Source organism: Kryptolebias marmoratus, linkage group LG2 (genome assembly GCF_001649575.2).
Source record: "Kryptolebias marmoratus isolate JLee-2015 linkage group LG2, ASM164957v2, whole genome shotgun sequence".
In the NCBI taxonomy this organism is placed as follows: Eukaryota; Metazoa; Chordata; class Actinopteri; order Cyprinodontiformes; family Rivulidae; genus Kryptolebias; species Kryptolebias marmoratus.
This window is the reverse complement of record NC_051431.1, coordinates 3,860,337-3,887,416: the sequence shown is the minus strand read 5'-3', so window position 1 is coordinate 3,887,416 and position 27,080 is coordinate 3,860,337. Positions and strand designations below refer to the sequence as shown.

The following is a 27,080-nucleotide window of genomic DNA, read 5'->3' as shown; positions in this document are numbered from 1 at the left end:
AAAAAAAATCATCCAGTATCCATGTTTGCTATTACCTGTGAATTTAAGAAAACAATAATCTTAGATGTGGTTCACACTTGGTAATGACATTAATTTTGGGTGATTTACATTAAATTACTCTTCTATGTGTCTTTAACAATGATTTTCTGCATTCTGGTCTCATCTCTTTACAATTCACACCAATAAACACGATTTTTTTTGTTGTTAGTCCAATTATATAATGTTTTTTTTAATGTTAGCAGACAGCAAATCACTTTGTATGGCTTGTCTGCAGAGGAATTAGAAGAATTAATCAGAACAATGTAGATCTGTTGCATGGTTTCAGATCTGATTTATATGATTGGATCTAAATCCGTTCACACTTACTCTTGCGTTCACACATTTGCTCAGAGCTGTCCTCTGGTGATGAGATCACCCGAGACACATGGTAATGCCAGGTGTAAACAGCTAGGACCTGACATTCACACTAACCTCACACTGAGACTTGCGACTTCTTTTTTTCCAACTTTCTCTGACAATTCTTACTGAAGTTTTATTGTGAATTTTTATGCATCCAGCCTAGTGCTAAACCATAGATGACAGTATGGAAAAGTTGTGCCAAACTGTTTGCAAGTTATAGCCATTTTGTGTTGTGTTTTACTGAAAACCAGTAAAAAAAAAAAAAAGAAAACTAGTGCTTGAACAGCTACAACTTATTGCTGGCCCAGAGTGAAGAACTGTTTAGGACTGTGGCTGGCTGGTGGCGGGTTTATAGGAAACTCATCACAACAGTTGACGAGTTATGAGCACCATGTTTAGAAGCCAGAGCCACTGCAGCATCTTATCCACCTCATTCAAGGGAGAAAACTAAAACATAAAAACAAATGAGCTTCAATGTACGTAGCTATGAAGTTAAAGAAACGGCACAAACGGCTTAAATATCCCCCTTTTTCTTGCTGGATTATGTTAAACCATAATGTTTAGTAGTGCATAGAGCAATGTTTTTAACTAAACCAGCAGTCCAATCCAAAAAGCTGCCACAGGAACAATATTTGTTTATATCAGCCTTTAATGGTGATATTTGATTACCAGTTTGTGGAAGTAACTGTTGAGACAGCATGTAGCCTGGCTTGTAAAAAAACATCACATAAACAAGGTTAAAGACAAAGGAAATGGTAACATAATCTGGAAGTAGAGGAAATGATTGCATGGTTATAGCAGTTATGTCATAAAAAAAATGGTAACAAAATACTAAATGTGAGGTTTCCCTTCAATAAGCAAAAAACAACTCTATTATTCTATTGTACCTTCACAATCTGGACAGTAAATGTTTATCTGAAAAGAGTCTAATAGAAATGTTTTCTTTTTTTTCCTCCTAAAACAATCAGTTCTATATTAAAAAGAAATAATTACCCCACCGATATGCATGGCAGATAAATGCAGAGTACATATAATTTGTAAATAACATAAAACAAGTTTAAATACAAGCTTTGTGCCCACAAGGGATACACCTGCCACAGCTGGCTGCCCTTTATTTCACTTTGGCCCACATCCTGGCACGCGTTGGTCCATATGTCCAATCCTATTCCAGCATCCATTCACAACACAACACTCTGAGTGCACAAATGTAGTTTTGTCAGTTGTCCAGACACATGTGATGGGCTCATTTGTGCTCAAACATTTCCTAGCAGCGTTTTGAGTGTCTGAGTCTGTGAGTGTAGGAGCACCGGGAACACTTGCAATCTGTGAAGGACACAGTGAGGATGGAAAATTTTCAGCCAGGCTATCATTTCCAGGCAACAGACGAGCACCATCTAATGCGGTGTGACTAAAAACACAGACATTTACGATCCTGGTGGCAGAAAGTGTTTCTTGAAAACTACCATCTGCAAAGGAAAGGTGAAATCAAAAGCTCTTTGTTCTAATTGTTAGAAATAAATACAATGAGTATACGGTGGATGGTAATATCATTAGTACATGCTTTATCAGTCAAAAAATTACACCAAAACAATATAATAGAATAAAACTGCAGTTTGGCACACAAATATTTGGACACAGACCGCATATTACATTAGAGTGTTTGTAAGACCAAAATAAATCACATTTAAACATAAATACAGTCTAAGACTGTGGTATATTTATTGTGCTGCAACTGGAAAAAAAAACGCTTAAATCCAAAACATAGTCAGTGTCCAAATTAAGGATGTGCATTTTAAGCAAAAACACACTTTGAATTTTTCTGGTCATTATTTAGTTTTTATTCAAGTATTAGCCCCTCCCAACCTGTCTGTTTAAACAGAGATGTGTCCTGCTTCTAATCCTGCCAACGGAGGATATTCATTTTTCTTTCATTTTCACCAGTCCGACGGATCAACATAGAAGGGAATGCACATATTCTGTCAGTAAAGCTGCACTCACACATAACCAGAGTTTCATTTTGCAATCCTACAAACTTTGATGGCAGAAACAAACGCTCTGAGTTGTTTCTCTGGTTTTTGGTTGGCAGGGGTGAGGGTGGGAGAGGGCGGTGCACATTTCGTTAGAAAAAAAACAAAAAAAACAAAAGCACCCCAACTGGAAAAGCACCTTTAGGAAACAACTTGTTGTGTCACTACCAGGTGCTGGTTTAAAAAAAAAAAAAAACGGTCATGGCAGTCGTGTTAAGTCTTCAAATTCGCCTATTTTACCTGGACTTCAAATATTAAAAATTCATTGCTCAGCTCTGGTCCAATTATTTGTATTTGACCGTTTTTTTTCTGTTTGTCTGCAATCAATTCTAAACAGTTCAGTATTTAAATGACACAATGAAGTCAAACATGTACTATAAATTCTTTAGCACAAATTCTGTTTGCAAAGATGGACATTCGTTTTAGGACCTCTTCCTCCCTTTTTCTTTTATGTGAGAAAATGCATACAGAAAAAGGGCCAAAGATCAGCAGCAAATGGAGTTGTGACCTAGCACTCCACCAGCACCCTTACCCTTTTCTCCTGCAGTCACTTTCACACTAACTTGAAAACGCAGCCGAAAACGTGATCTTGTTTCTTTCACTCTGTTGCTCAACAACCCAATTAAAGGACTATATTTGGAAACATGAAGTGAAAAACGTGTGGGGTTCAGCAAATTAAAGATTCATTGTAATTGGTTATTGCAGGTAATTCATCATTAATCAATATTAAGCACCGAGATGTCTTTATTGATAGTCAATCACTGAAGCATTTACATTTTATCTGTTTTAATTAAACAAACCAACAGTTTCTTAGTAGTCTTTTTCACGAACAATGAATTTACAACATATAATTGTAAGAGCAATGATTTCTGAAGAGTGTGATAGATAAGGGATGTGGAAATGAGCTTGTCTCACTCTAATAATCTTTGTCTGACAATGTCTTTCTTTGTTACATTTGTAAAGTGAGTTTAGTCATTTTTTTCCCACAGGAAAATGAGAGCAAGCCATAAATATTCCTGTGATAAAAGCTGAAGCACAGTGTGCCTCTGTGCTCACTGACTCACGTCAAGTAAAACCAGCTAGGTGACTTTATGGGGGAGGGATCTCAGAAACCGTGGAAACAGAGGTGCTGTGAGGATGAAAGTAGTGATAAGTAAGGACAGAGTTCAAGATATCTTTTGACAAAAGTCACTCAACCTGTGATGTTTTCCAATACTATGGTTTAGTATTAAGTTTCATTTTATAGATTGTTGTGAGATATGTTGTCTAAATGACAGAATTTCTTAAAAAACTAAGTAAAAAGCAGAAAGGATGAAATTGGTTGTCCAAAACAGAAGGTATCTTAATTCACTATCCTCCAAACTCAGACTCAGGGAAATGGAAATGCCCATTTTTGGATTATGACTGCACATAGTTTGGTTTGTGAGAGCCTGTTCTTAAAGGAAGACTGCAAAGAACGAGACAAAAACATAAGGCTGAGATGCTGTTAGCTCTGATTCGGGTAACATTTTTGGAGAGGCTTCAAGTGGACTTCAAACATCTCTTTAATGATCTATAATCCTCTTACAAATCTTCAGTGGGCAGCTACTTTCATAGTTATTTTTACCAGAATGTGGAAATCTGTGAGGAAGAAGTCTACAGCTACAACAAAAATAAAGACATTGCACAAGATGTTCTTACCTTAAATTTATTTTATTTTTTTAAACTATAGGAAAAGTCATTTGAATCACCTGCATGGTCAAAAAGCAAAGCAAGAAAATTTACATATTTGACAAAAGACAGACAGAGGAAAGTAATATTAGGAAGTGAAAGGTTGTTTGCAAGCCAAAGTAGCACTGTCAGGGGAAAAAAAAGTAGTAGTCCAGGTTGAGTCTTAATGGAGCCATTGATCCAATGCCAGTGGAGGACACACCCAATAGGGGACTGGCTCACAGCGAGGAGACAGGTGTTCGCTCGATATCTGTCCCACTTCTCTGACCTTAAAGCTTTTAATCAGCTCTGCCAGGGAGCTTGTCAATCCTGTCAAACAATGAGCAGGCCACAGTCTATACACAGTAAGGGAGGGCAAGTCGAGGGTGAGAGCTCCAAACAGCACTCTCACAGCCCTGAGGAAAAACCAGTATGTGCACTGTGCTTCTTTTTCACCTGGACTCCCACTAGACGGTGTCTTGTTGCTACAGCATTGTTCTAAACCATGTCAGCACTTTCTAAATTCTGGCCATTTACAAGAGGGAATAAACTCGGGATCAGCTTCGGCTTGACTTCAGGGCTATTACTTAGAAAGACAGTCAACATGGACTGTCTTTCTCCCCAGCGACTGCCCAGTTTACTTCTGCTGCTGATCAATACCAAAACACTATCTGAGTTTGTCAGCTGTGTTTTCTGTCTGTCTCATCAAAGCTGTAAAAGTCATAATTTGTTCCATTCTCGCCGGCTAACTGCACAGTGCATTCTCCTGCATTTTGAGTCTAATCAGATAGGTTTAACTACAGAATATCTTTTAACACGGAGGGCAATTACAGCCTCGGTTTGATTGCAGTTAATAGCTCAAGCTGTCAGCAGAGTAGTCGCACAGCAGTCACACTGTCGCAATTTGACCACAGTAAAATTGCACGGTCCCACGTAATTATCTTCAGAGTTTTCACGTGCTACTATCTGGTATTCGTTTATACATTTAAATATGCAGACATGTTGTAAACTACTGTTAGTTATCGTAATGTGGATGCACTTTTCTTCTACACATACTGTGACTGAAAGTGTTGAATCCCACTCCCCAGATTTCAAGAGCAACATCTGCACTTAAAAAGAGAAAAAAACAGAAGGTAATTTCCAGATATTTCTTTCACCCAAGCCCACCCAGTGTGATATTTTCAATGAAACCAAGTGAAACCAAGAGAGTCATTTCACTATTTTTGATTTATATGATTGATCACTGCTCCCATTCTTTCTCTTTCCAGTCACATTTTATAAGTGCCTGTCCTGTTATTCTTAGATTGCCTGTTTTTGAAATTTTACTGAATAGCTTCTATGTCCTGGGTCTCTGTATCAAAAGACATTGTTTGACATCTAAGGACCGATGGAGGCTGGAGTAACTTTTACCACCCGACTCAGTTTTCAGCCTGCTCTCCCCTCACTGTGGCTTTGTGGTTGGTGTCTCCATGCCAGTTGCCTTTCTCTTGAAAGACTAGTCGCAAACTGTGCAGTGGTGTTATTTCATGTGTTACTTCAGAGCTATTCATCAACAATGTCACAATATGAAGACTGGGAGTTACAGAAGCTTGAAAATGATCCTCCATAAAATTCTTTTTTTTAATCAATATTAGGTCTAAAGTAGCATTTTTGTATGTTTTATATTAATAATGGCCATGTGCGAGTGTAAAACTGATGCATAAGCTAATATCTGATGTTTTTTATATGTGTAGGCTTAATGTACACAAAGACGCCATGACAGATATTGAGCTGTGAGAAAGTGCTTTGTATAACAGAACTCAAAGGCTGGTGGGAAAGACAATACTTGATCACAGCTGGGAAGCACATGCAGCAGAATGTGACCATATAGTCCTGAGATGTGGTGAGCATTCCAAGCCTTGTATGTATGTGGAACATGGAGCCTCGCTGGCCTTGGAAAAATGGTCTGTGGTCGTGGTTTAGGAAATGTTTCAACCCTGGTCTCGGAGTTCTGCCGAGAACCGCTGGATTTCGTAGATGGTTATGATGAAAACACACAAAACGGGGGGCTCTGACAAAGGCCAGAATCTAGGATTATTTCCATATATCACTCCAATCAGTTTTATTTTATTTAGATGTAACTTTCTACTGTAAGCACTATCATTTCTGCCCAAGCCTCTTTATAAAACGGATGTTCAGAGTTAGGGTTACGGAGAATTCAGGACATAATGAGGCTAAAAAAACGCTTAAAACCTTTTTGGTTACCATGGAGCAAATATCAGTGAAACCGCAGCAGGGAATGCTTATTAAAATGTACATCCATTATCCATGTGAAAAATAATTTACATAACAAGATAAGATAACATGTTCAGGGGAAAAAAGTGTCTGTAGCATATCTAACTTTATCAGCTTAACAAACGATGCACATTCATTCCTCCGATGGTGACATCAGGACACTAATCCATTCTTGAATGATGCGACTGCAGGGCAAAATTCATAATCATGTTTATTTGTACTTATTTATTTATTTTATTGTAGATGCACGTAGCTGACTGGTTTGTGACAGAATGCAATAGATGCTATATGTGAAAGGATTTTGTCTTTCAGGTATAAGCATGCAGACATGATACAACATCTGGAAATCAGCCAAGAAAACAGCCTTTGTGACATTTCTTCAGAGCAAATGCACAGTATTTTCTGCGCCCCATGGTGACCATGACTCAGACACATACTAAGTGTGCTCGTTAATTGATAGCAGACAGGGGCTTCAGCCCACTGCCCACTCCAGCTGGAGTGTGAATTCCCTCTCCTGTATGTTAATGGGTTTGCTGTATAAATGGGCTCTGCCAGAAATGCTGGGGATAAAAACAATGCTATGCAACAAGCAGGACTTGCCTCTGCTGTCCTGTTTATGTTCAAGTACAGTAATGAATGTACTTTAATAAAAGTTGGTATGTCCCCCCATGCATCCATAAAAATGTATGCAGAGCATTTATTTATTACACAAAATCTACAGAAGCTACTGTGATATACTCAAATACTAATAATATACTCAAAAATAATATACTCAATGCCAAAAATGGCTGAAGAAAACACAAGCCACTGTAATCAAATATTGATTGTTTAGTCTTTTTTTATGGTTTAATAAAACATGGTTGTGCGACAGTGCTTCCTGCTATGCTTATGTTGGACCTATTTATCCAGAAAAGCTTCCTCCTTCCTGCTTGCTTATGAGATATCAGCTGGCCTTTGTTGAGAAAAAAAATAGCTGAAAAAACTCACCCAGCAAAGGTCGATAGGGGTCATACACCAAAAACGATATTCTGTGCTTTCACTGAGTATTTCTAAAGGTCACCTTGCATGGGGTGTATAGATTTACTGCATCCTGCGCTGCTTTCACTGAGCATGCAGAAGATTTCCACATCACATGTCCAGTTCTATTCTTACTCCCAGCCAATAATTGATTATCCATTTTCAGCTGAGCAGTTGTTTGATTTTTGAAATCTTAATGTTTTATTATGTATCCAACACAAGTGCTTGGCATAATCATATGGAAATATTCAGTGTTTGTACTCTATGCAAGACTTATCTTTACTTGTGGACAATGGAACAGATGGTGTGAGAGGAGGATTTGTCATGCATGATTGTCCAGGGCCAGACTCTTTCTCAGCACTTTTTGGCAGGACTGTACATGCATTTCATGCTGTATTTACTGAGTGCTTAGCAGAGGTATAGGGTACTGCTGTGGTTCTGGCTCAGACACAGCCGTCCCCATCCTAAACACCCCACTCCACAACCATTTTTATGGATAATCTTCTGCACTTCATTGTCCAGCACTTACTCAGTGAAGAAATTTGTGGTTCATACTTTGAAGAAACAGCATTAATTCAGACTAATGCAATCAAAGTGACAAGTTTCACAATCAGTGGTGATTGACTGACACTGGACCCTTACAGTAAAACATAAAGCAGACATCTACTAATTAACAAAAATTCACTGCACATGAGTAAAAACAAATCCTCTGCGCATAACTAAGAGGACGTTAAGGTCCGTGTTTCTCAATAAACCAAGTGTTTTGGTTGCTCCTTTCTGCATACATGGCTCTATACTCTTTAGGGAGGCAGAGCTGAAGCACAGCAGAGAGGGACGAGGAGGGACCTGCAAGTTGTATTTGTTTAAATGTTTAAATCAAGTCCACTCTTTGATTAGTGTTAACAAGTACTGCTTCAAGAACTTTGAAATTATTAAATGTCCAATTGGTACAGTTGTAAATTAAATTCTAGAGTGCAGTAACCTTTACAGCTGCACCCTAGCTCAAATAAGAAAAAGCTTGCTCCTTCAACGGTTGTGTTATTGTGAAGTTATGTCAAAAGCATATGTGGACATGGCCTCTTTGTCACCCTGTGCTAATACTGAAATATCCACGAGAGGTTTGTTGCCTGCAGCGTCGTCTCTCCTCCACTTTAATATCCTGAGTGCTGTAATCTGCTCACCACGGCTGACCCTCTGTGTGTCACTCTCACTGCTAACTCTCCTTTTTAACTCCCCCCTAAAATCCTCTACATCACATTTATATAACTCCACCCTTTGGCTTCTCCACGCTCCAAAGCTATACCTGCCGTTGATGACGCTCAGCCCGTCTGATGTGATAGTGCATCAGTTTGACGAGTGCCTGTACCCCCACCCCCCTTTTCTTTTTCTTGTCTTTAATTTATTGATCAACAATGTGCTATTGAGACATTCCACAGATGATCCAGTTTGAAAGCTAAGGTTTTGCATTAAAAAATAACTAAGTGCACATCAATGTGTGTGCTGAACCCATTCCATGGGGTGAGATGCTTTGTTGACTAATTGTTTAATCTGTAAGTGTTCCCTAGTGTTGGGGCTTGAGATCTTTCTGATAAAGTGCATTATTATCTGGCTGTTATTGCTCTCACACCACACCAACGTTTTTTTTTTTATATCCTAGTGACAGAACCGTCACCTGCTTCAGTTCAAACAGTTTCTATCTGAGTTTCAGTCACACACACACACACACACACAGAAAACTTACAGTCATTCATTTACCAGGTGGAGCAAATATCCGTCCTCTTCACTTGTACCCGTACTTTGTTTACTGACATTTGCTCGCTCTCGGGTATCAGTGGGTGATGTCATCTCATCATTTGGTCAGGTAACGTCAGCCTTGTTTATTTTGTGTCGTAGAACTGAAACCATGGGGGCCTTGTTTAGTTAAGCTGCAGGGTGAGGGAGGAGGGTCAGAGCTCGCCGAAGCTGTGTTTACACTCGATACATACTATCTCTTCCCCCTCTCTCTCGCTCTGTCTCTGTAGGGCAAAAGCCTTATTTTCTACACAGCTTTATTTGTCATTGCCACAGTCAAAGACAACTAAAATGCCGGATTACTTCTAGGATATTTCCTATTAGATTAGAAAAAATACATTAATTACAAGAAGGCACTGTTATTTTTTAATATTATTTATTACATCTTAAAAGAATTGTAAGAAGGTCCAAAAAATCAGAAAAGAACTCCACTTTGTCAGCTCGATGTAGTTTTTGGAATCTAAGCGGTGCGGATATTGAGTCAAGGTGTTTCATTCAAGCATGAATTATTATCTTGCTGAACCAAGATTAAATGATGTCTTGCAGGCCAACTAATGCAATCCCCCTGACATTTGAAACACCTAAAAGCTTCTTGAGGGGAAGTGTATGTGGACTTGTTCTTTGAACCTCCTGTTTCCTCAGAAACGGCTGAAGTCATGACAATAGGTGGGAATTGGTACCCATACGAGCTGCCAACCTAAAAGTTGTAATTTTATAGCCGTAGAAGGGAAAAAAATCATGACTACTGTTCCATGGTTCTTGGTTATTATGTTTCTCCCCTCCTACTCTAAAAGACTGCCATTGACAACAGTTCAAATGAAATTCACAGCAGCTTTTGTGGAGCTATTGCAAATTGGGAACTTGCCCGACATAATAAATATTCCCGATAATCATTAACATTTACAACACAGCAGATGTTATATTGTCCTCAATGAACGAGTGTGTTGTACAAAAAAGCATTTCAAATTTGAACCAGATAGTGGAAAATTAGGAGCAGGTCTATTAACCATCTGTTCCAGTGATGTTTCGCTTGCCTCTGCAGTTGAATGTTTGCTCAGAGAGACAGAGGGTAAAGAGAGCTGCTTTGGCAGGTACACTGTTTTTTACCCAAGAGACCTGGCTCAAGCACCATCTTATAGTGACTGAGTGCAGATTAAAACAAATTCTCTGACACACACCGCTCCATCCCCCCAAAAAATAAAACAAAAACAATAAAAAACTGAATGGCCACAATCATCTGATAGCAGCATTAAAAGTAGGATAAGTCTGTTTGTGCTCAATGAAAAGCTTTTTCTGGGTGTGTTCAAGCTTCAGTTGCAACAAAAAACAAAACAAACAGGCCGAAAAAAAAATAAAAACAAAAAGAAACAAAAAACAGCCTTCAGTTATACTTAAGAGTAAAATCACAATTTATCGTGTGAAGCATCGTGAAAATCACTTCTGATTATACAACTCAAGTAAAATGCCACTGGATGAGCTCTAAATTGCTTAATCAACAACAACAACAAAAAAAAGAGATTGAAAATGTTCCATCAAGGGAATAAACAAGCAGCTAATGAGAGGTTTTTGTGTCAGAGTCAGTGGATTTGGACTCCCCCTTAGGCACCCCATGTGTGGTCATGAATAGGGGGGAACAGAGGCCTGTGCCATCGCTGTGGGAACTGGGACTACATTAAACAGTAATTATCCCAAGTGGCTCAAGCCATGTTTCATCTATCAACATCCCACTTAGTGAAGTAACCAAAGCGCAGTAGATGATGAGGAGGAGATGATGTTACTAGTGGGATGAGCTTTAAGGATACAATTGGCAAGATGTTCATACAAAAGTGGAGGAGTTACAGTAAATGAGACTGAAAAGTTAGATTTAACCAGAGTAGCAATAAAAGAAGCAGAAGAAGTGGCAGTTTAGTGCTTCATCCACTGAAAAGTGAAACTCTTCTTCATCTCCACCCACACATAAGCTGGCATTAAGGTCCAAGAAGAATGCTGTTTAATGACATCACATTACACGTTTCTGAGGTTTTGAAGTTTCTATACTTAAGACCCTGACGTCTCGCTGCCTTTTAGTGTGCCAAGTTAGCTGGTGGAACTTTAAGTAGAAAACATTAATGAGACCTTCTTCTCAAAAATGTATTCAGTTCTGTTTAATCTTTGGTTTACTCACGTTGCAGCAGCTCAAGATGAATTATTCTGAAGTTTATCTGACTCCGGCACAAATGATTTCCCTGGATGAACGTCACTACAAGAGCCAATAATTGCCATTTGAAGAAGTGTTGGTTGTTGGCCAGTTTTGCGGGGGAAAAAAGACAATTGTGTTGTTAAATGAGCTGCCGAAAAGTAGTTGGTTTATGAAAAAGAGGCTCCCTTGGATTGGGATAGCTTAGTTTTTAATTTAGATTTTTATGGTGTTATTATTGTTCACCATTTAGAGAGAGAAATGTCTGGGAAGAATGAGTGTCGCGTATTTGTTTCAAAATCCTTTTTTCCCCCCCTGCAGTAGAAACAAAAGGCAAATACGAAATGTTAATATGATTCTTTTTTGTTTTGATCTGTTAGAGAAAAAAAAATGTAGTTATTTTATTATTTATCATTGTTTTCCCAGCTGGGTAATAAAATGTCTGAATGTGGCTAATTTCAGCACATTCAACCTTCAGACTTTTGTCATCAGAACTCGTTCCAGTGAAAACCGCCTCGCAGTTCTGAATTTTCCTGGACATTGTCCACATGCCATAAGAAAGCTGAAGGCTGTTATGCCCAATGTGCCATATGCACACAACACAAAGCACATGCCTCTCAGTGCTGCTTGACAGACCAGGCCTTATTACAGTTGAACGTTCTGTGCATAGCTCTGTGTCGAGGCCTTCGGAGTCTGTTGCTATCAGTGCTGGGCCAGACGGCACGGCAGCTGTTTTAATAGTGCCCCTCATGTCCCCTCTGATCCAAGTCAGCTCACCTGGTGTGAATCAAGCCTTGCTTTTTCATATTCTGCCAGCTTGGACATACTTTCTGCTTTGTTTGTTTGTCCTGTTGCTTTTCTTTCCAGAAACAGGACTCCTCTTTCCCTCTGTCTGGCAACTCTTGAGACAGTGTCTAGCCTCAGGTGTATTAGAGCATGACTGTCCCCACAGTCACCCTCTTGTCAGTGAGAGAACAAAGCACCAGCAGCACAAACGATAATGCCGGCCAGGCTCAAACCCACAACGCACCTACAAATCTCCCTAAAGCTCCACCTTTCTTTTTGTTCCAATCTCCCTTTTTCCCGCTTTGCATCTCACTACTTTGCTTATCTTTCTCTCTGTGTGTTCCACCTTTCTTTCTGCACCGCTAGCTCCTAAAATCCCCTGAAATCTAACGTATTAACGCTTCTTGCATAGCATGTATGTGACTGCTCTTCTACGGCTTTGCAATTCCATCATGTAGTCTATAATTACAGCTCTACTGTGTGCTAAACCAAGGACTTCTACAGTCCTTAAGTGTAGGGGGTCGCCATGGGCATCCCTGGTCCTTCACAAAGGAGATTTGGACTTTTGTAGCTGTGTAATTAAGCCTATTTATCTGGTTTCCATTCATGTGAGCTAATGTTTACTTAGTTTAACGTAGGTTGGGAGTATCGAAAGAGGAAGGGCAGAACGAGGAGAGAAAGGCTGCAGCTTTTCACAAAGCCACCCCTGCCATTATTGTTTTAGCAGTGAAGTGGCTCCGATAAGGCCAGGTACATATTTATGGGTTTTTACACTCCCTCTGTGTCTGCAGCTCCCCCACTTTGCTTCAACTTGAGATTAAACTTTAACTAGTGTTGTCCCACTGTAAATTGTGTTTGCCATTTCAAGAAATATCATCCTATAGCTGCCACAACTGCTAATCTAAGCTGTGATAAAATGGAGTAAAGCATTGCTCTGGGCTGTACGAGGACACAGGTGGTTCTCAAGGTACAGATGACAAGGTTGCCAGTTCTTTCTGTCAAACTGTATTAGTGAATCAATCTGTCATCACAAGCCTTTTTCTGATGTGTTCAGACGGAAATGAAAGATGATGTGTACTCAGTAACTTCAAAAGGTTGTCAGTTTGTTTTTATACAATTTGAAGTAGGCAGCAAAGGCAACATTTGAGTGAAAGCATATAACAATAGATTGAAATTGCCTCTCGCTCGTAATGCACTGCTCTCCGGCATAAGCAATTCAATGTAAGGGTTATGCACCCGCTGTGAAAGATGAGGAAAAAATACATTGTTAATCTTAATAGTCTTCCACCCAGAGTCTGCACCATTTCCTTTCTCAGTGCCTATGCTGTGCCCTGATGTCCTTCGGCTGACTACCTATGGTTTTTACAAGTAAAATCTTAACACAACAACCGCTGCCACTGCTTGAGATGGTTTGAAGCTGCACGCACACAACACCCTCTCCCCTCAGCTTCCATTTCTTCTTTAGCTCAGGACTGAGATTATCCAGTATAGTATTCTGTGGGTGTTTTACAGAAATGAATCTCTTTCTTGTATTTCTAAACATTTTACAGCCCCCCCTGAGGAAACTGAAGGTTGCGATTTATCCATCAATGTGATGCTGTTACTCACTGCTAAAGAGTGGCGCTGTTTGAGGCGAATGTGTTCAGGTCCTGGCTATTCTCTTGAGACAACAACATATTTTCTCCCTATTCATGACTAGATTCACTGGTCGGCTTTATGAGCCCAACGTGATTAACGGAGGAATTTCAGTCTCTCTTCCTGCGGGTCTATCCATAGGAGATAATTATAGCTGCGGATGGTTGTAAATACAAGCTCAGCCAGGGGGTTGTCGGACGAGGAAATGGGACATCACTAGAGTTCACCTGGAAAGGGACATAAATCAGAGCCTGAGAAAACAAAGACATGTTGAAGACAACAGGATTGCAGAGGCCCTGCAGTGGCACATCTGCGCTGCTCGTTGCAGACCCCAGATCAGATGAAAATCAAGATGAAGCTGTTGTTTGGGGCTCAGAATTTAAATTGAGCACTTGCAGAAAAGAACAGCTTTGAGAATTTAATGAAGCAATCAGTAATCATTTTCAAAATTTAATAAGATACTTTTTGTAATTATTCACTAAAGCAAGTTCATAATTTTTTAAAATACACAATTTTTCGTTTTGTAGAGACCAAGATAACACCTTTTAATAGCTTGTTATGTTGGATAGATGATAGATGCGTTTTCAATGATAATTTAAAAAGAGAAAAGAATTTTCTCAATTTTTATGAATTTGTATAAACCAAATCTTTGTCATTTTTACCCATTTACAGGCAGCTATTCATTCCTTTCCTAAATTTAACAATGAGACTGTTTGAAAACTTCATCCCTAAAAACTCTACCTGCTGACATATGGTCACTATTCAATAACCATCCAATCAAGCCGCTATGAGCATGTGTCTTAAATGCACTCATTTTTCTGCATAGTGATGCTTTTTGTTTGTTTGTTTATTTTGATTTTGTTAAAAGAAAAGGGCCAACATAAAACTGGTCACGTCAAAGTTTAACGTGTTTGAGCAAATATTTCAAAAGGTTTATCTTTGGGCTCCTTTACAACCACAAGTCAATTGGCACTTGGAAATCTACAGCTAATAACTTTGCCTTAAGTGAAAAGTGATTAAGAATGAAACTTGACAGTTCACTTTAGCATTAGGTCAATATATATGCATGAAAGACTAAACTACAGTTGAGGTTAATGGTCTGTACTCACTAATTGATCTTTTTTTGTGTACCAAACTCCCTAAAGGAGAGGATAGACAAAAAAATGTGTGTGTGTGTGTGTGTGTGTGTGTGTGTGTGTGTGTGTGTGTAATTGCTGAGTTTTTAATATAGCTAATGTGTGCCTTCTCATTGTTGTGAGTGCATACACAGGACTCCATATTGTATCTTTTAATAGGAGCTGCAGGCAATCATTGAGGTATTTGTGAGTAAAAAGTAATTAAAATTACAATGGACTACCCGGTGTGTTGCAGGGTGGGTGGGTCTATGGGGGGTGAGGGAGGGGGTGTACAGCAGTCGATGACTTGGCTCCAACTCTCTGCCCTTGTACTCATTCATTAGTGATGCATTGGTTCTCGCTCGGTCCTCCCATCTCATCAGAAACAGGACCTTCACAGATAAAGTCTAGGGCTATATGGATGTGCCCATTATGTTAATAACATGTCCCCCAGCATTTATACACAACCACCCAGCGTGTTCCAACTTTTTCACTGATGTGCAGGAGGGGGGAGTCATATTTGTGGTGCAGGATTGTGTGGCTGAATCAGTGAGCTTGACTGTGAGCGTGCCTGTACTACCTAGGAGGCTGGAATGACTCCTTGACTTTCAGTGCATGTACTTTCTATTGACTGAAGTGCTGTGCTTGGTCTTGAACACTTATTAATTGTAATTATTTTTTATTTTCTTCTCTCCTTCTTTCTTTGTAGCCGGCGATGGACAGATGGTACAGATGGACTCCAGTAAGTCCGGCTTTGTGGGTTCACAAGTGGAACTGCGCTGCATTTTCATTAACAGCAATCCGCCAGTCAAGGTTTCTCAGGTTACCTGGCAGAAGCTGCTCAACGGCACCAAACATAACGTTGCCATTGCCAACCCAGTTCTTGGCGTGTCGGTCCTGCCGCCCTATAAGGACCGGGTCACCTTCAAGCAGGCAGCGGTTCACCACCGTACGCCTCTGCTGGAGGACACTACCATCATATTCTCCAACTTACGGCTGGATGATGAAGCGGCCTACATCTGCGAGTACACCACATTTCCTGCTGGCAACCGGGAGAACATGGTTAACTTGACTGTGTATGGTAAGAAAATGTCACGTCAAACTCTAATTCAGTTTGAATCAGTAAAATCAAAGTCGTCGTTTAGAAATCTCAGAGCAAGACCTTCTGCTCTGAGATTTCTAAATATTTCACTACTTTAAACCTTTAAAGTAGTGAAATTAGTTTTTTTAAGGATTACAGAGAGTCTTTAACATTCAAGGCAGCAACTGCTGATGACCAAAACAGTTTTTGTTCCTGCAAAGACGTCTGTTCAAGAGATACTTCTCTATCTAAAGAAAATAAAGTTATACTATACAGCCAACTTTTTTGTCTATGCTACTCGCTGCGTTTTTTCATCAGCATCTTACATTTGATTGTGTTTGTATTTCCATCACCTGTGCTGTCTAATTGATGTAAATGTCTTCTAAATTTGCTTGTGCTTTGTGTAATTGCATGTTTCCTTCACTTGCAGAGAGATGAGATCTCTCAGCAACTGCAAATCTTTCAAACTCTGACAGTAAAACTTGAAAAGAAAAATTCCAAATCCCTTAATTTATTGGAAAGATATAAGCAATAAAAAATATGCTGAAACCACAGCCTGACTACTGCTGCTGGTGTTTGCCTGTGTTTTACAGAAAGATTCGTCACTTGCATGCATCTACATGTTACCGAACAAAGATAGATTATACATTACTGATTGTGCAACTGTTGCTGTGATTCAGTTGCGTTTTAAGCCAGGAAATGAAACAGGTTTTACATCTTAACATCAGTTAGGAGGGTGTTTTTCATTAACATGTTTTTGTTTGTCATATAAATCAGCATGCATGTTAATGTGAAACTGTCACATTAACTTGTGACACTGGACAGAAACAAAACATTTTTCTGCATCAGATACCAGCCGGTCGGGGCTTCCAGTTAGGCGAAAAGCAAAATGGAAACACTTTTACAGCTTAGCTGCTCAGCGTGCCTTTGCCACAGGCTCTGCTGTAAAGCACACCAAATTTTTTAAGAACACCTAAAACCAGATGTTTGTGTGTTTACAGTAAAACTGGCAGAACATACCGTACATGCTGTGAAAATCACACTCGTTATGTGACACCAAGTCAAATTATTAAACAGGAAACTGACACAAATATTGGTCAATAAATACAGAAGGTGAGACAGAAATCAATAAGGCCACTTCAAAGTGTGTAATTTGGTTCAAACTGTCTTATTCTGCAAGAAAAAAAATGAGTACTTGAGACAGTTTATCTTCAGAAGAAGGGTTTTGAAAAGGTTGTTGGCTAACTCTGATTAGAGAGTTAATTAGTAATTACGTGCTGGTGTGTTTTCTATTAGGTCCAAGAAAAAGGAAACAAAAAAAGCACTTGGCTTGAGTAGTCGAAGTTCCACGAGTGTTTTTTCTCAGCTCATTTGATGTTGCTGAGATGTTTCAGGCAGCAGCGGCTCAGTGAACTCGCATGCAGACAGCAAACCAGCAGCGTTGAAAGCTCTTTTTCAGTTGTGTGTTTCCGCGCGCTCAAGCCTGCCTTTTGATGCACCAAAAGTAGATTGCTAATTGGCAACTCAGAAAGGATTCAGTTTGGATGACTGTGCATTTAGGTAGACAAGTAGGTTCTACAACTAGCAGCTATGACCACCGCTTTGGCTTTGAAAAGGGAAAGAGGCAGAACTTTATCCCAATGTTTTCATCTCAGCCTTTTACTTTATTATAATTTAGACACTTGATTGTAGCTAAATTAGATGTTCATCTTCTCCAGCGAGCTGTTTTAGATCTTTGACATGTGTTTTATTTGTTTTTTTTTACCCCACAGCTCGACCAATGACACGAATGACGCTGACAACTCCCACAATCGTCGCCAAGGGCCAACGGCGCAAGATGACGGTCGCAACTTGCGTGTCAGCCAATGGGAAGCCTCCGAGCGTGATCAAATGGGATACAAGGTTGAAAGGTGAAGCGTCTTACCAGGAGACCCGCAACAATAACGGGACGACGACCGTACGGAGCAACTTTATGGTCATACCAAGCCGGGAGACCCACAGACAGAGGCTGACGTGTATTGTGACATACCAAAATGAGAAGATCACAGACAGCGTGGTGCTCAATGTCCAATGTAAGAAATCTGCTTTAGTAAAGACAAAAAAATGCTCTCTGGCAGACAACTGTTTTAGTTTTCATAAAGTCATTGTAACATGTAGTTAAAAATGTGAGAAAACCTCCAATTTACTTTAAATCTGTACAAACAACTACTGATTTTTTTTTTGTTACTGAAACAGAGATTTTAATGTATTGTACTGAAGTATCCAGATTTTTTTTTCCTACTGCCATGTGAGAAAAGTTTAAACTGTCTTTCAGGTTTGTATTGAATTGACTTTAGCCATTTTAATTGTAGCACAGCAAAAACTGATAGAAGTGTAATATAGCTGTTAAATTAATGACTTCACCCAGTTTTAATCCTTTGGCTAGAGTCAGTATGAACTATCTGCTGAAAGAGTTGGCCTTTGAAGACAAAGTATTAGTTTATTTGTTTGCTTTTATTTGTTTATGACAGAAATGCCTAATTGTAATAATTGAACTATCTGAAAAGGGTCTTAAAACAAACATTTTCCATGCTGTCTTTCTAAAGTTATGCTGTTCTCCAGCAGATGTACAATTTTAACTCCAGTTTTATGATCATTGAGGGATGAGCTGACATCTCTGTGCCTTCCTTGCAGATGAACCTGAAGTGAAAATCGAAGGGTTTGATGGGAACTGGTATCTGAACCGCCAGAACGTGCAGCTGACCTGCAGGGCTGATGCTAACCCCCCTGTCACAATCTACCAGTGGAAACTGTGAGTCTGACTAAACCGTAACAAAACCCCTTAAAGCCCACAAGACGAGACAGCCTGCTACGTGCTCTTTCTCCCACCTTAGATTTCTTGACAGAAAACATTGTAGAGAGGGGTTACTAAGGCAAAGAAAGGTAATTTCACAGAATAGGAATGCTGAACAAATGTGCACTTCCCCAGCATTTTTATACACTATAAGGCAATCACCAAAGACAAAAACACACCAGCTTCCTTTGTCTTCTACGGAAATGTATCTCGGTTTTATTGTAAAATGTGTAATGAAGATAAAACCCGAGGCAGAGGACAATGGGTCCATTACAATTGCAACACACCCATATCTACCTGATGGTCACAGATACTGGGAGATAAATGTTAACAGAACACACTTTGCTTTGTGTTGGCTGTTTTCTTTGAACTCTAAGGGCCAGCATGCAGGCAGAGGGGCGAGAAAGCGTTAACGTTAGTGCTGTTTTGTTCTCTTGTAGGCATGGAGGCAGCAATTTATCCCCGACACACAGAAGGGAGAGGGCTGAAGCAGAAGTACGAGTTTTGAAGTTAGCCGGCATAATGCTGGGCTGAGATCAGGGCTGTTCCCTCAGATAAGATCACAGAAAATGCAAAAAAAAGGCAGACATACAAACATGAAAATATCAGATTAACAACATGAGACATTTTCAAACGTTTCTCAGGAACAAAACTAGAATGATCATTTGTTTGCTGTAGCTTGAACTTTTTATGCTCATCTCTGCTTATTGATGCAAGGTTTGAAAACAGAAAATCCAGAAAAAGTGTAGGATTTTACATTTAAAGCAAGCATATTAGGGCTAAGTACTGTAGGTCTAATTTGTGAGATAAAAGTGGCTTTTTTTTCTTAAACTGCTCAATGAAGGTGAGGTTAAGAATCATGTCACTGAACTGAAAGAGAATTAATGGGCTGCTGTGCCCTCATTGTATCAACTCCACAAACTATGAGATTTTAATGACACGGGCAGATTTTTCTTTCTTCTGCATTTATATTTATTTTATAGACAGGAACACTGATGTGTACACAGCAGCTGAAGAAGGCGGCAAGAAAGAGTGCATTCAGCCCGTTTGGGTTTTCTTCTTTGTGTTTATTTGAAGCGAGCTGAGATAGGAAGGGAAGACGAGGCGGCTGAAGAGATGTGATCTAGAAAGACGAGGGCACAGTGCTGACAGATAGGAGAGGACGACCATTGCTGCACTGAAAATGAGATGCCAAATCTGTTGTGAAGGTTCCCCTGGGCTCCACTGTGGAGGTCAGAACAAGGCTGTGATGGAATGTTCTGGAGCTGCTTGGCAGAACTGCGTCACAAACACAGACACTGAGAGGTGTAGCCAATTCCAATCCATAGTTCTGCTTTTGATAAACAATATCAGCTGGGTTGTTGATCATGTTTACTGGGTGCTAGTTACTGTTATTTTTATCATCTGCAAATATTTGTGTTCTTTTCATTGCCTCGACACAAAGAAAGTCCACGAGAAGATCATCTGAGCAGACTTTTATTGTCTTAGATCATAATTCCAAAGTTCTTTTTCAAAACGCATTAATGACCTGAACGAACCAAGTCTTGACTATCTAGAAAGTAATCATTAGATATACAAATACATTTCAGTAACAGCTGAAGTCCATACAGCTCAAGATGGCTGCCACAGCTAATCAAACATACTAACACAATAATAACTATAAATTTGTCGGTTTTACAGATATTTAGCTATAATTTGATGTGGTAGTTACTGAGTGTCATTCACAACACATACTCCAAGCACTAACTCTTGCAAGAAAGGTGGCAGGCGATATGCATTCCTTCAACAAACGCTCAGCTTTTAATTTCTGAAATGTTTTGTTTGTTCGTCATTCCTTCGTGTTTTTTTTCCAAGAATACACTGTAGTTTCTGAGTGGGTATCAGTGCAGTAAATGGGTTGTAGGAGAAGCTGCTTTTTTTATCCCTTACAGCTGAATTACTTGTGTGATAAAATTTCAGTTTTTGTTTATTTTTTTTCCGTCATTGAAAAGCTATTTTTTGTTGCATTCCAAAATACTTTTTCAATTTTTCAAAGACAAAAAACTCTTTAAATTAGAAGTGTGTATTTTGTTATTACTTCATTTCACAGTGTGATTACTTCAAACTCAGCTCTAATTAGCGTGCTTGCTTATCTTTATTGTGAAAATGAGATTCTATTAGTCATGTTGATTAAAGGCCACATAAAGACAGCTGTTGGTTAATTTCTTTAGTTGCCAGTGCCTGTGTATGAAACTCACAGATACGTAATGACCTTTTTAGAATCATATTTAAATCACAGTTTGGTTGAATGTACACCCAGTCCTGATGTCACAGAGGCCAGGAAAACAATGTGCATCTGTTTTATTGAAGCAGAATGCAAACATGGGTAGTAACATCTTGTTATAAATCAAAAAAATAAATATTTAAGTTGAGTAAAAGGTTTCAGACCTACAAAAAGTATTTAACTAGTTAACTCAAAAGATCATTCTTCAAGGCTAGATTTTTCTTTTTTTAAATAACCTATGCAGGTTTAGCCAGGATCTTTTGGCTATTAATTGTTTTTTTCTTTAAAAAAAGAGTTGATTTTAACCAAACATGTCCAAACTAATAACTGCTAAACATGGGAACTGTGTTTTAATGAGGGCAAGTTATGCAACAAATTAAGTCCACAGCTAATCCAACTTAGCAAATACAAAAGTGGATAAAATACAGTCAGTTTTACAGATATTGAGCAAAAATTTGGTGTGGTAGTAGATAAGTCACTCATCACACACTCCAGTTGCTAACAGGTTACACAAGATTTTTGTTTAAAACTGTCACCCAAAGGAGCGTATAACATCTGTTCTTTTAAGGAATGCTACTTCCACATTACATAAATATTTTCACTAAAATATATCCAATGGTTCATGAAATATTTAGCAAACAGACAAACAAACAAACACAGACAGAGAGAGAGAGAGAGAGAATTACATGATCGCCCACCTTTCATGGAATCGGGCAATATAGATCTCTGCACAGGTTTGACCAAATTTCTAAATTTGAGCAAAAGAATTCAGTAATCTTATTGGGTTGGAAAATAACTTGTGAAACATCTGACAGCACTATGGAAAGGATGCAGACAAAGATAAATCTGTTCATATTTTGCTTCTTCTTTCTGAAGTTGTGTCATTCCTTTCTGTGTCCTTGTGGTTTGATTTCAGGGGGTGTGGGGCGTGTAACAACAATCCTAATACAAGTTATTTTAGAGATTAAGATTGTATCATTAGTTTCTGCCATAACATTATGACCACTACCTAATATTGAGTAGGGAAACTTCATGCAAAAGGACCAGAAATGATCAGTCAGAGCTCAGAGCATGGAGGAGCGATGGCATCTTTGTGGTTTTGCATTTGACTTTACTTAAGACGGGCGTAATCAGAACCCATCAGATTGGTATCTGGAGAGTTTAGAGTCCAAGTGAATACCTCTGACTTGTTTTTGTGTTGTCTGAGCCGTTCCTAAACTGTTTTTGTGGGTCCCACTCGTGTCCTACAGCCTGCAGAAAGTGTTGAGGTGTTTTTCGTCACTTCCAAAGAAGACCTGATGCACACGATGATAAAAATAACTTTTGCAAATCATATCTGACTTGGAAAAGACTAAAAGATATGACTCACCAGCTCTTTTCAGTCTGGTCTGGCACATATCTTTCCGAATATCCTCAGAGATAAAAAAAAGTTATTTCTAAAGAAGCGTCATCTCAATTTTCTTTTTTATGGATTTACTCTGCAGTTATTTAATATTCGGACAAAACCTTCCACTGAATTCTAACCACAAGCAACATATTCTTTACTGCCACCTTCAGACAACACTTTGCACTCGAGTTTATTATCTAGTTTAGTAGATGGCTGCTATAAATTTTGTTTTTTCTAAGTTTTTTATTCTTTAAAATACGTAAGTTTATTTACAAATAATTCCACACAGAAATGTATTGAGATCATTTTAGTTTCTCTTTGAAATCTGCTTCAGCAAACTTGCTCTATTTCTGTCTTCGTATGCTACTTTTACTGTTTTGTTACTTATAGCTTTTATTTATTCTTTTGCACCTTTAAGCTATTGTTTTGCTACATTTTGATTTTAGCTCACATTTTGCTGTTTTGAACTTTTAGCTAACATTTGGCTACTATTTGCTTTCATTTTACCACTTCTAGTCTGAAGCTAATAACCCTTTGCTGCTTTTAGCTAGCATTTTGCTAATTTTAGCTCGTGTTTTGATACTTTTAGCTAGTATTATGCCTATTTTAGTTAGTATTTTGCTGCTTTTGATTTTTATGTAGCATTGTGTTTCTTTTAGCTTTTTAGTAGTGTTTTGCTCCGTTCAGCTTTTAGTTTAGTCGTTCTTCTTCTTTTAGCAATAAAAACTCAGTTTCAGCTTTTTTGGGGGCAAATCTCAACATAGTCCTTCAGCATTCATTGTTTTCAGATGTTTATTGTATTATAGGGAGATGAGCAGCATTAATTAGTCTGTCATTTGACATAATGTTTTAGCTGATGTGTGTTTCTACGTGGAAAAGCTAAATGTTTTGTTCGGTTTGAATCAGGCGTTAGAATTTGGCCCCTGTCGCTATTTATTTGAGCCAAAGTGTGCAGAAGTAGAGCCCCCACTGATTGCAGAGAGAACAAGAATAGAATATGGGCACAAAGAAAAACAGATAAGCTTAAGTACATAAAATTACTTTTAGAGGCATTTCTGTTTAAGAAAAATATTTTTCCTTTGAGAAAAGATTCTTTGTTGCACGATTTCTTGTTTTGTTTGGTTGTCAACAGTTCAAACTACGAACATCAAAGCACGGCGTGTGTAAAGAACACTGTAAATTTTTCTGAGAAATTAAATATATTTTTTTCCAAATCTGTAATAATGAAGACAATTTTTTTCTGAATTTTTGACTTTGCAAAATCCCATTGTTTTTAGTGAAACCAGGAAGTCAGATTGATGCAGGCTCCACGCACCAACATCTCCACACAAAGCCTGCATGCACGAGGAGCCCGGCCAGTCTTCAAAGAATCTGTATCACTCTCAAGCTGTTTGTTAGTCTTTCATTTTGCTGCCCCTCAGGCTCCACTCATGCACACAACACAGACACGCACAACTCTCACATAAATGCAGACAAGGCTGGTCGCGGCAGAACCAGTGGTGAATCGCAGTTTGCAAGCCTTTAATTTCTGCAGCAAATCAATTGGGCTTTGCAGAACTCAGCATTTGATAGAGGCTCACAAGTTAACTGATTATTGGATCGTGACATACTGTATCGAGGGCTGTTTGCGGTTCCATTGTGATTGCTTCACTAAGGTGGCTGATGGAAAAACAACTCTAGCTCAGCTTTTTTTTTGAACTACGTTTTAGGATGTAAAAAATAGTTTTATTGTTTTGATGACATTTATTTCCTATTACAGTTTCCTCTCTCTTGCTGTCATTGAAGAGCCTTGTTAAAAGCCTGTTTAGTTAAACCTCAAGTGCCTGATTTGTGACCATTGTTAGCACGAGACCTAATTTTGTTTCCTCTCTGTAATCTCATTTTGTTTTTCTATCACTTCACTAAATGAAGCACCATATTGTTTTTTAATGTTCTTACACATTAGCTCCTCTCAAAGTGTTTCTCTGACCCAGGAGTGACAAAAGAATATCTTTGCAGCATCCTCATTGTCGCCACAGTCAGAGCGGAGAGCCATTCAGCATGATCACAATTGTATTTGTAATTCTGCCTAAGCCGAGCCCATTCAGAGCAGCTGATGAAGCTGATAGAGTGGAAGGCGACAGGAAACGGCTAATTGTCGCGAAAGTTGAAACTTCTTTCAGCCTGTGGGCTCCATAAAAGAGGTGCAGATAATACAGTGGAGGGCTTTTGTGTTCACGATCTGTGACCTCAGAGTGGGCTGGCCCCGATCAAAGGACACGGGCGAGCCTGAACGCAGCACAGACACTGAACCATGAAGACAAACACCTTCAGGAAAGAGAAATGGGCTGCACGTCTCAATGGCAGCCTAGCGTTCGGTAGCTTTTGCATTTATCGCTTGATCAGCTGCCTCTCCTGACAGCTCCCTTGAGTTTTGGGTTCAGGCGTCTGAGCTGTGCTGTAGATGAGGAAGGAGGCCCCCCATCCCCACACTGTTTCCCCTCCTACCTCTGTCTGTTTTGTATTCCACATGCTGAAGCAGCCCATCCTCAAGCATCAGCTATATCTTACCTGTTTGGGCCTGCTGGGATTCCCTGTCCTCATAATTTTGTTTGGACTTGATGGATGACAGCTGAAATACAACGCTGTCAAATATTCTTGGTATTTATCTCACCCCCTCATGCAGGGCTGTTTTGCACGAGAGACTGTATTTTTTATGTGTTTTGAATTGCCTTGCTGCATTGGGGAGGTTTTTTTTCTGTGGTCTGGAGTAATTCTCCCTTTTTATGTGGTCTGCATTATTGCCTCTCTTTCTCACCACAGCCTGAACGGCTCCCTACCCAGCAAAGTGGAGATCAAGAACAACACTCTGTTCTTCAAGGGGCCGGTGACCTATGAACTGGCAGGAACCTACGTCTGTGACGCGACCAACGGCATCGGGACTCGCACCGGCAGTGTTGATGTCAACATCACAGGTAGGTGTACAGTGGTTGCCATTTCCGCTCTCTCTCTTCAGTAACTCTGGCATGGCTTCATCAATGCAGTAGCCCCCTATAAAATAAACAGTTTTGTTACAGATTCAGCTCACATGAAACAAACAAAAGATTTTAGCAAATCGTCTTTGTGTTTCCTATGTGGAAGCCTGTATTTGTGGCAGGTTAGTTGAGGAAAAAAATAATCCTCTCATTGTTTGAGTATTAGAGCTCCACACACACCAACAACCACCACCTCCTCCCACCCTGGCCTGGTACAAGCACGTGTGGGAGCAAACTAACATGGGTCTATTATCAGCACCTAAAATAACATCAAGGAAATTGGGGGTTTTTAGGTGAGGGTACTGTATTGATCATAGTTTGCTCACATCATACTCCCATTTCCCCGAACAGCTCGTGTCTCTGCTGCTGCTGAGCTCCGAGCTCCTTTTGACTCTTATGTTTTCAGGGGAAAACAAAACTTTGAACAAAACTGAGTCAGTCTTCTACCCTTCCACATAATTGCTGGCATACATGAACCGTGGTTCCTCTTGGTTTCAATCCATAAGGGACTTTATTGTGCACTCAAAGCCCCGGCTACATTATCCATCAGATCTTGCTATACATCCTACAAATGCTGGGATCTTCCTGTGATTGGTAGCAGCTGTGTGCGTGGTATTGGGAGACTGTGACAGTTTTGGTCTGGTTGGACTGGAAAGACACCCCTCCTCCCCCCTTGCTGCTTGGTTTCTGGGAATCTGGCGTGTTCTAACTTGCATTGCTTTGCATGTTGACTCATGTGTCTCTGAAATGCCATGCTTGTTGTGAAACGAACAGCTGTTCCCTTACAGTATCATTTGTTTCTGTTTCCTCTCTGTCATTTTTCCCACAAATATAAGACTAGGGCAAAGCTGCTTTAAACGATGTGACAACATTACCTTCAGTCCAAAGTAGATAAGTTAGGGGTGTGATAATATCGGTCCCAAAAGAGCATACCTTTTAGATACAGGAAACTGAGGTAATCTTTTGTCATAAAATCACTGTGCATCAACTTGTATTGAGTTAGTGTGCTCCAAAGAGATGGACTGTTTGACATAAAGCTCCGTAACTCCTATAGTAAAACAAAGCAAAGGCACTGAAGTAATTTTCTATTTCTGCTTTTCATTGATCGCTTAAATTAACAAACCATAGCGCTGTTGTCCCAGCAGTCTTTTTGTTTATTCTCATCATTTGTCTGCATAATTTTATTGTGTGAGCGAAGTGAACAATGCGTGGGTACATGACTTGAGTGCATTCAGTTGCAGTTTGTCTTTTTTTTTGTTTTTTAGCATTTGCAGCTGTTAAAAAGCTTGCAGGTTGTTCAGCTGCAGGTAAAAGGACGTTTAAGCTCTAAAATCACTCCTGGTTCTCAATGAGTAAAGTCTTTTTTGCCTAGAAATGTGAATTATATGTGATAAATACACTCAGCTATTACACATCACACAATTAGGAGCCATAAAATGTTCATTGAAAAGTCATAATGATTTTAGGGCGTTTCCAGAGAGATTCAGTGCACAAAACTATAAGTTATTCTCTCCCACAGTAGGAAGTAGTTGAGCCTTTTTCTCCTGATCTTAATATTTATATTGTGGGTTTTTTTTCTGAAAAAAAAAAAAC

The 27,080-nt window shown here is 39.3% G+C and overlaps 1 protein-coding gene across 5 annotated transcripts in view; it reads left to right on the top strand.

The window, feature by feature from the left end:
* nectin1b (nectin cell adhesion molecule 1b) overlaps nucleotides 1–27,080 on the top strand; it is a 181,758-nt gene that overhangs the window by 39,522 nt on the left and 115,156 nt on the right. For all 5 annotated transcript variants that reach the window (XM_017416377.3, XM_017416378.3, XM_017416380.3 and 2 more), the window contains exons 2-5: nucleotides 15,619–15,990; nucleotides 17,763–18,062; nucleotides 18,664–18,781; nucleotides 25,276–25,427. In XM_017416377.3, the coding sequence (XP_017271866.1) occupies nucleotides 15,619–15,990; nucleotides 17,763–18,062; nucleotides 18,664–18,781; nucleotides 25,276–25,427 (942 nt within the window). The remainder of the gene's footprint in view (nucleotides 1–15,618; nucleotides 15,991–17,762; nucleotides 18,063–18,663; nucleotides 18,782–25,275; nucleotides 25,428–27,080) is intronic.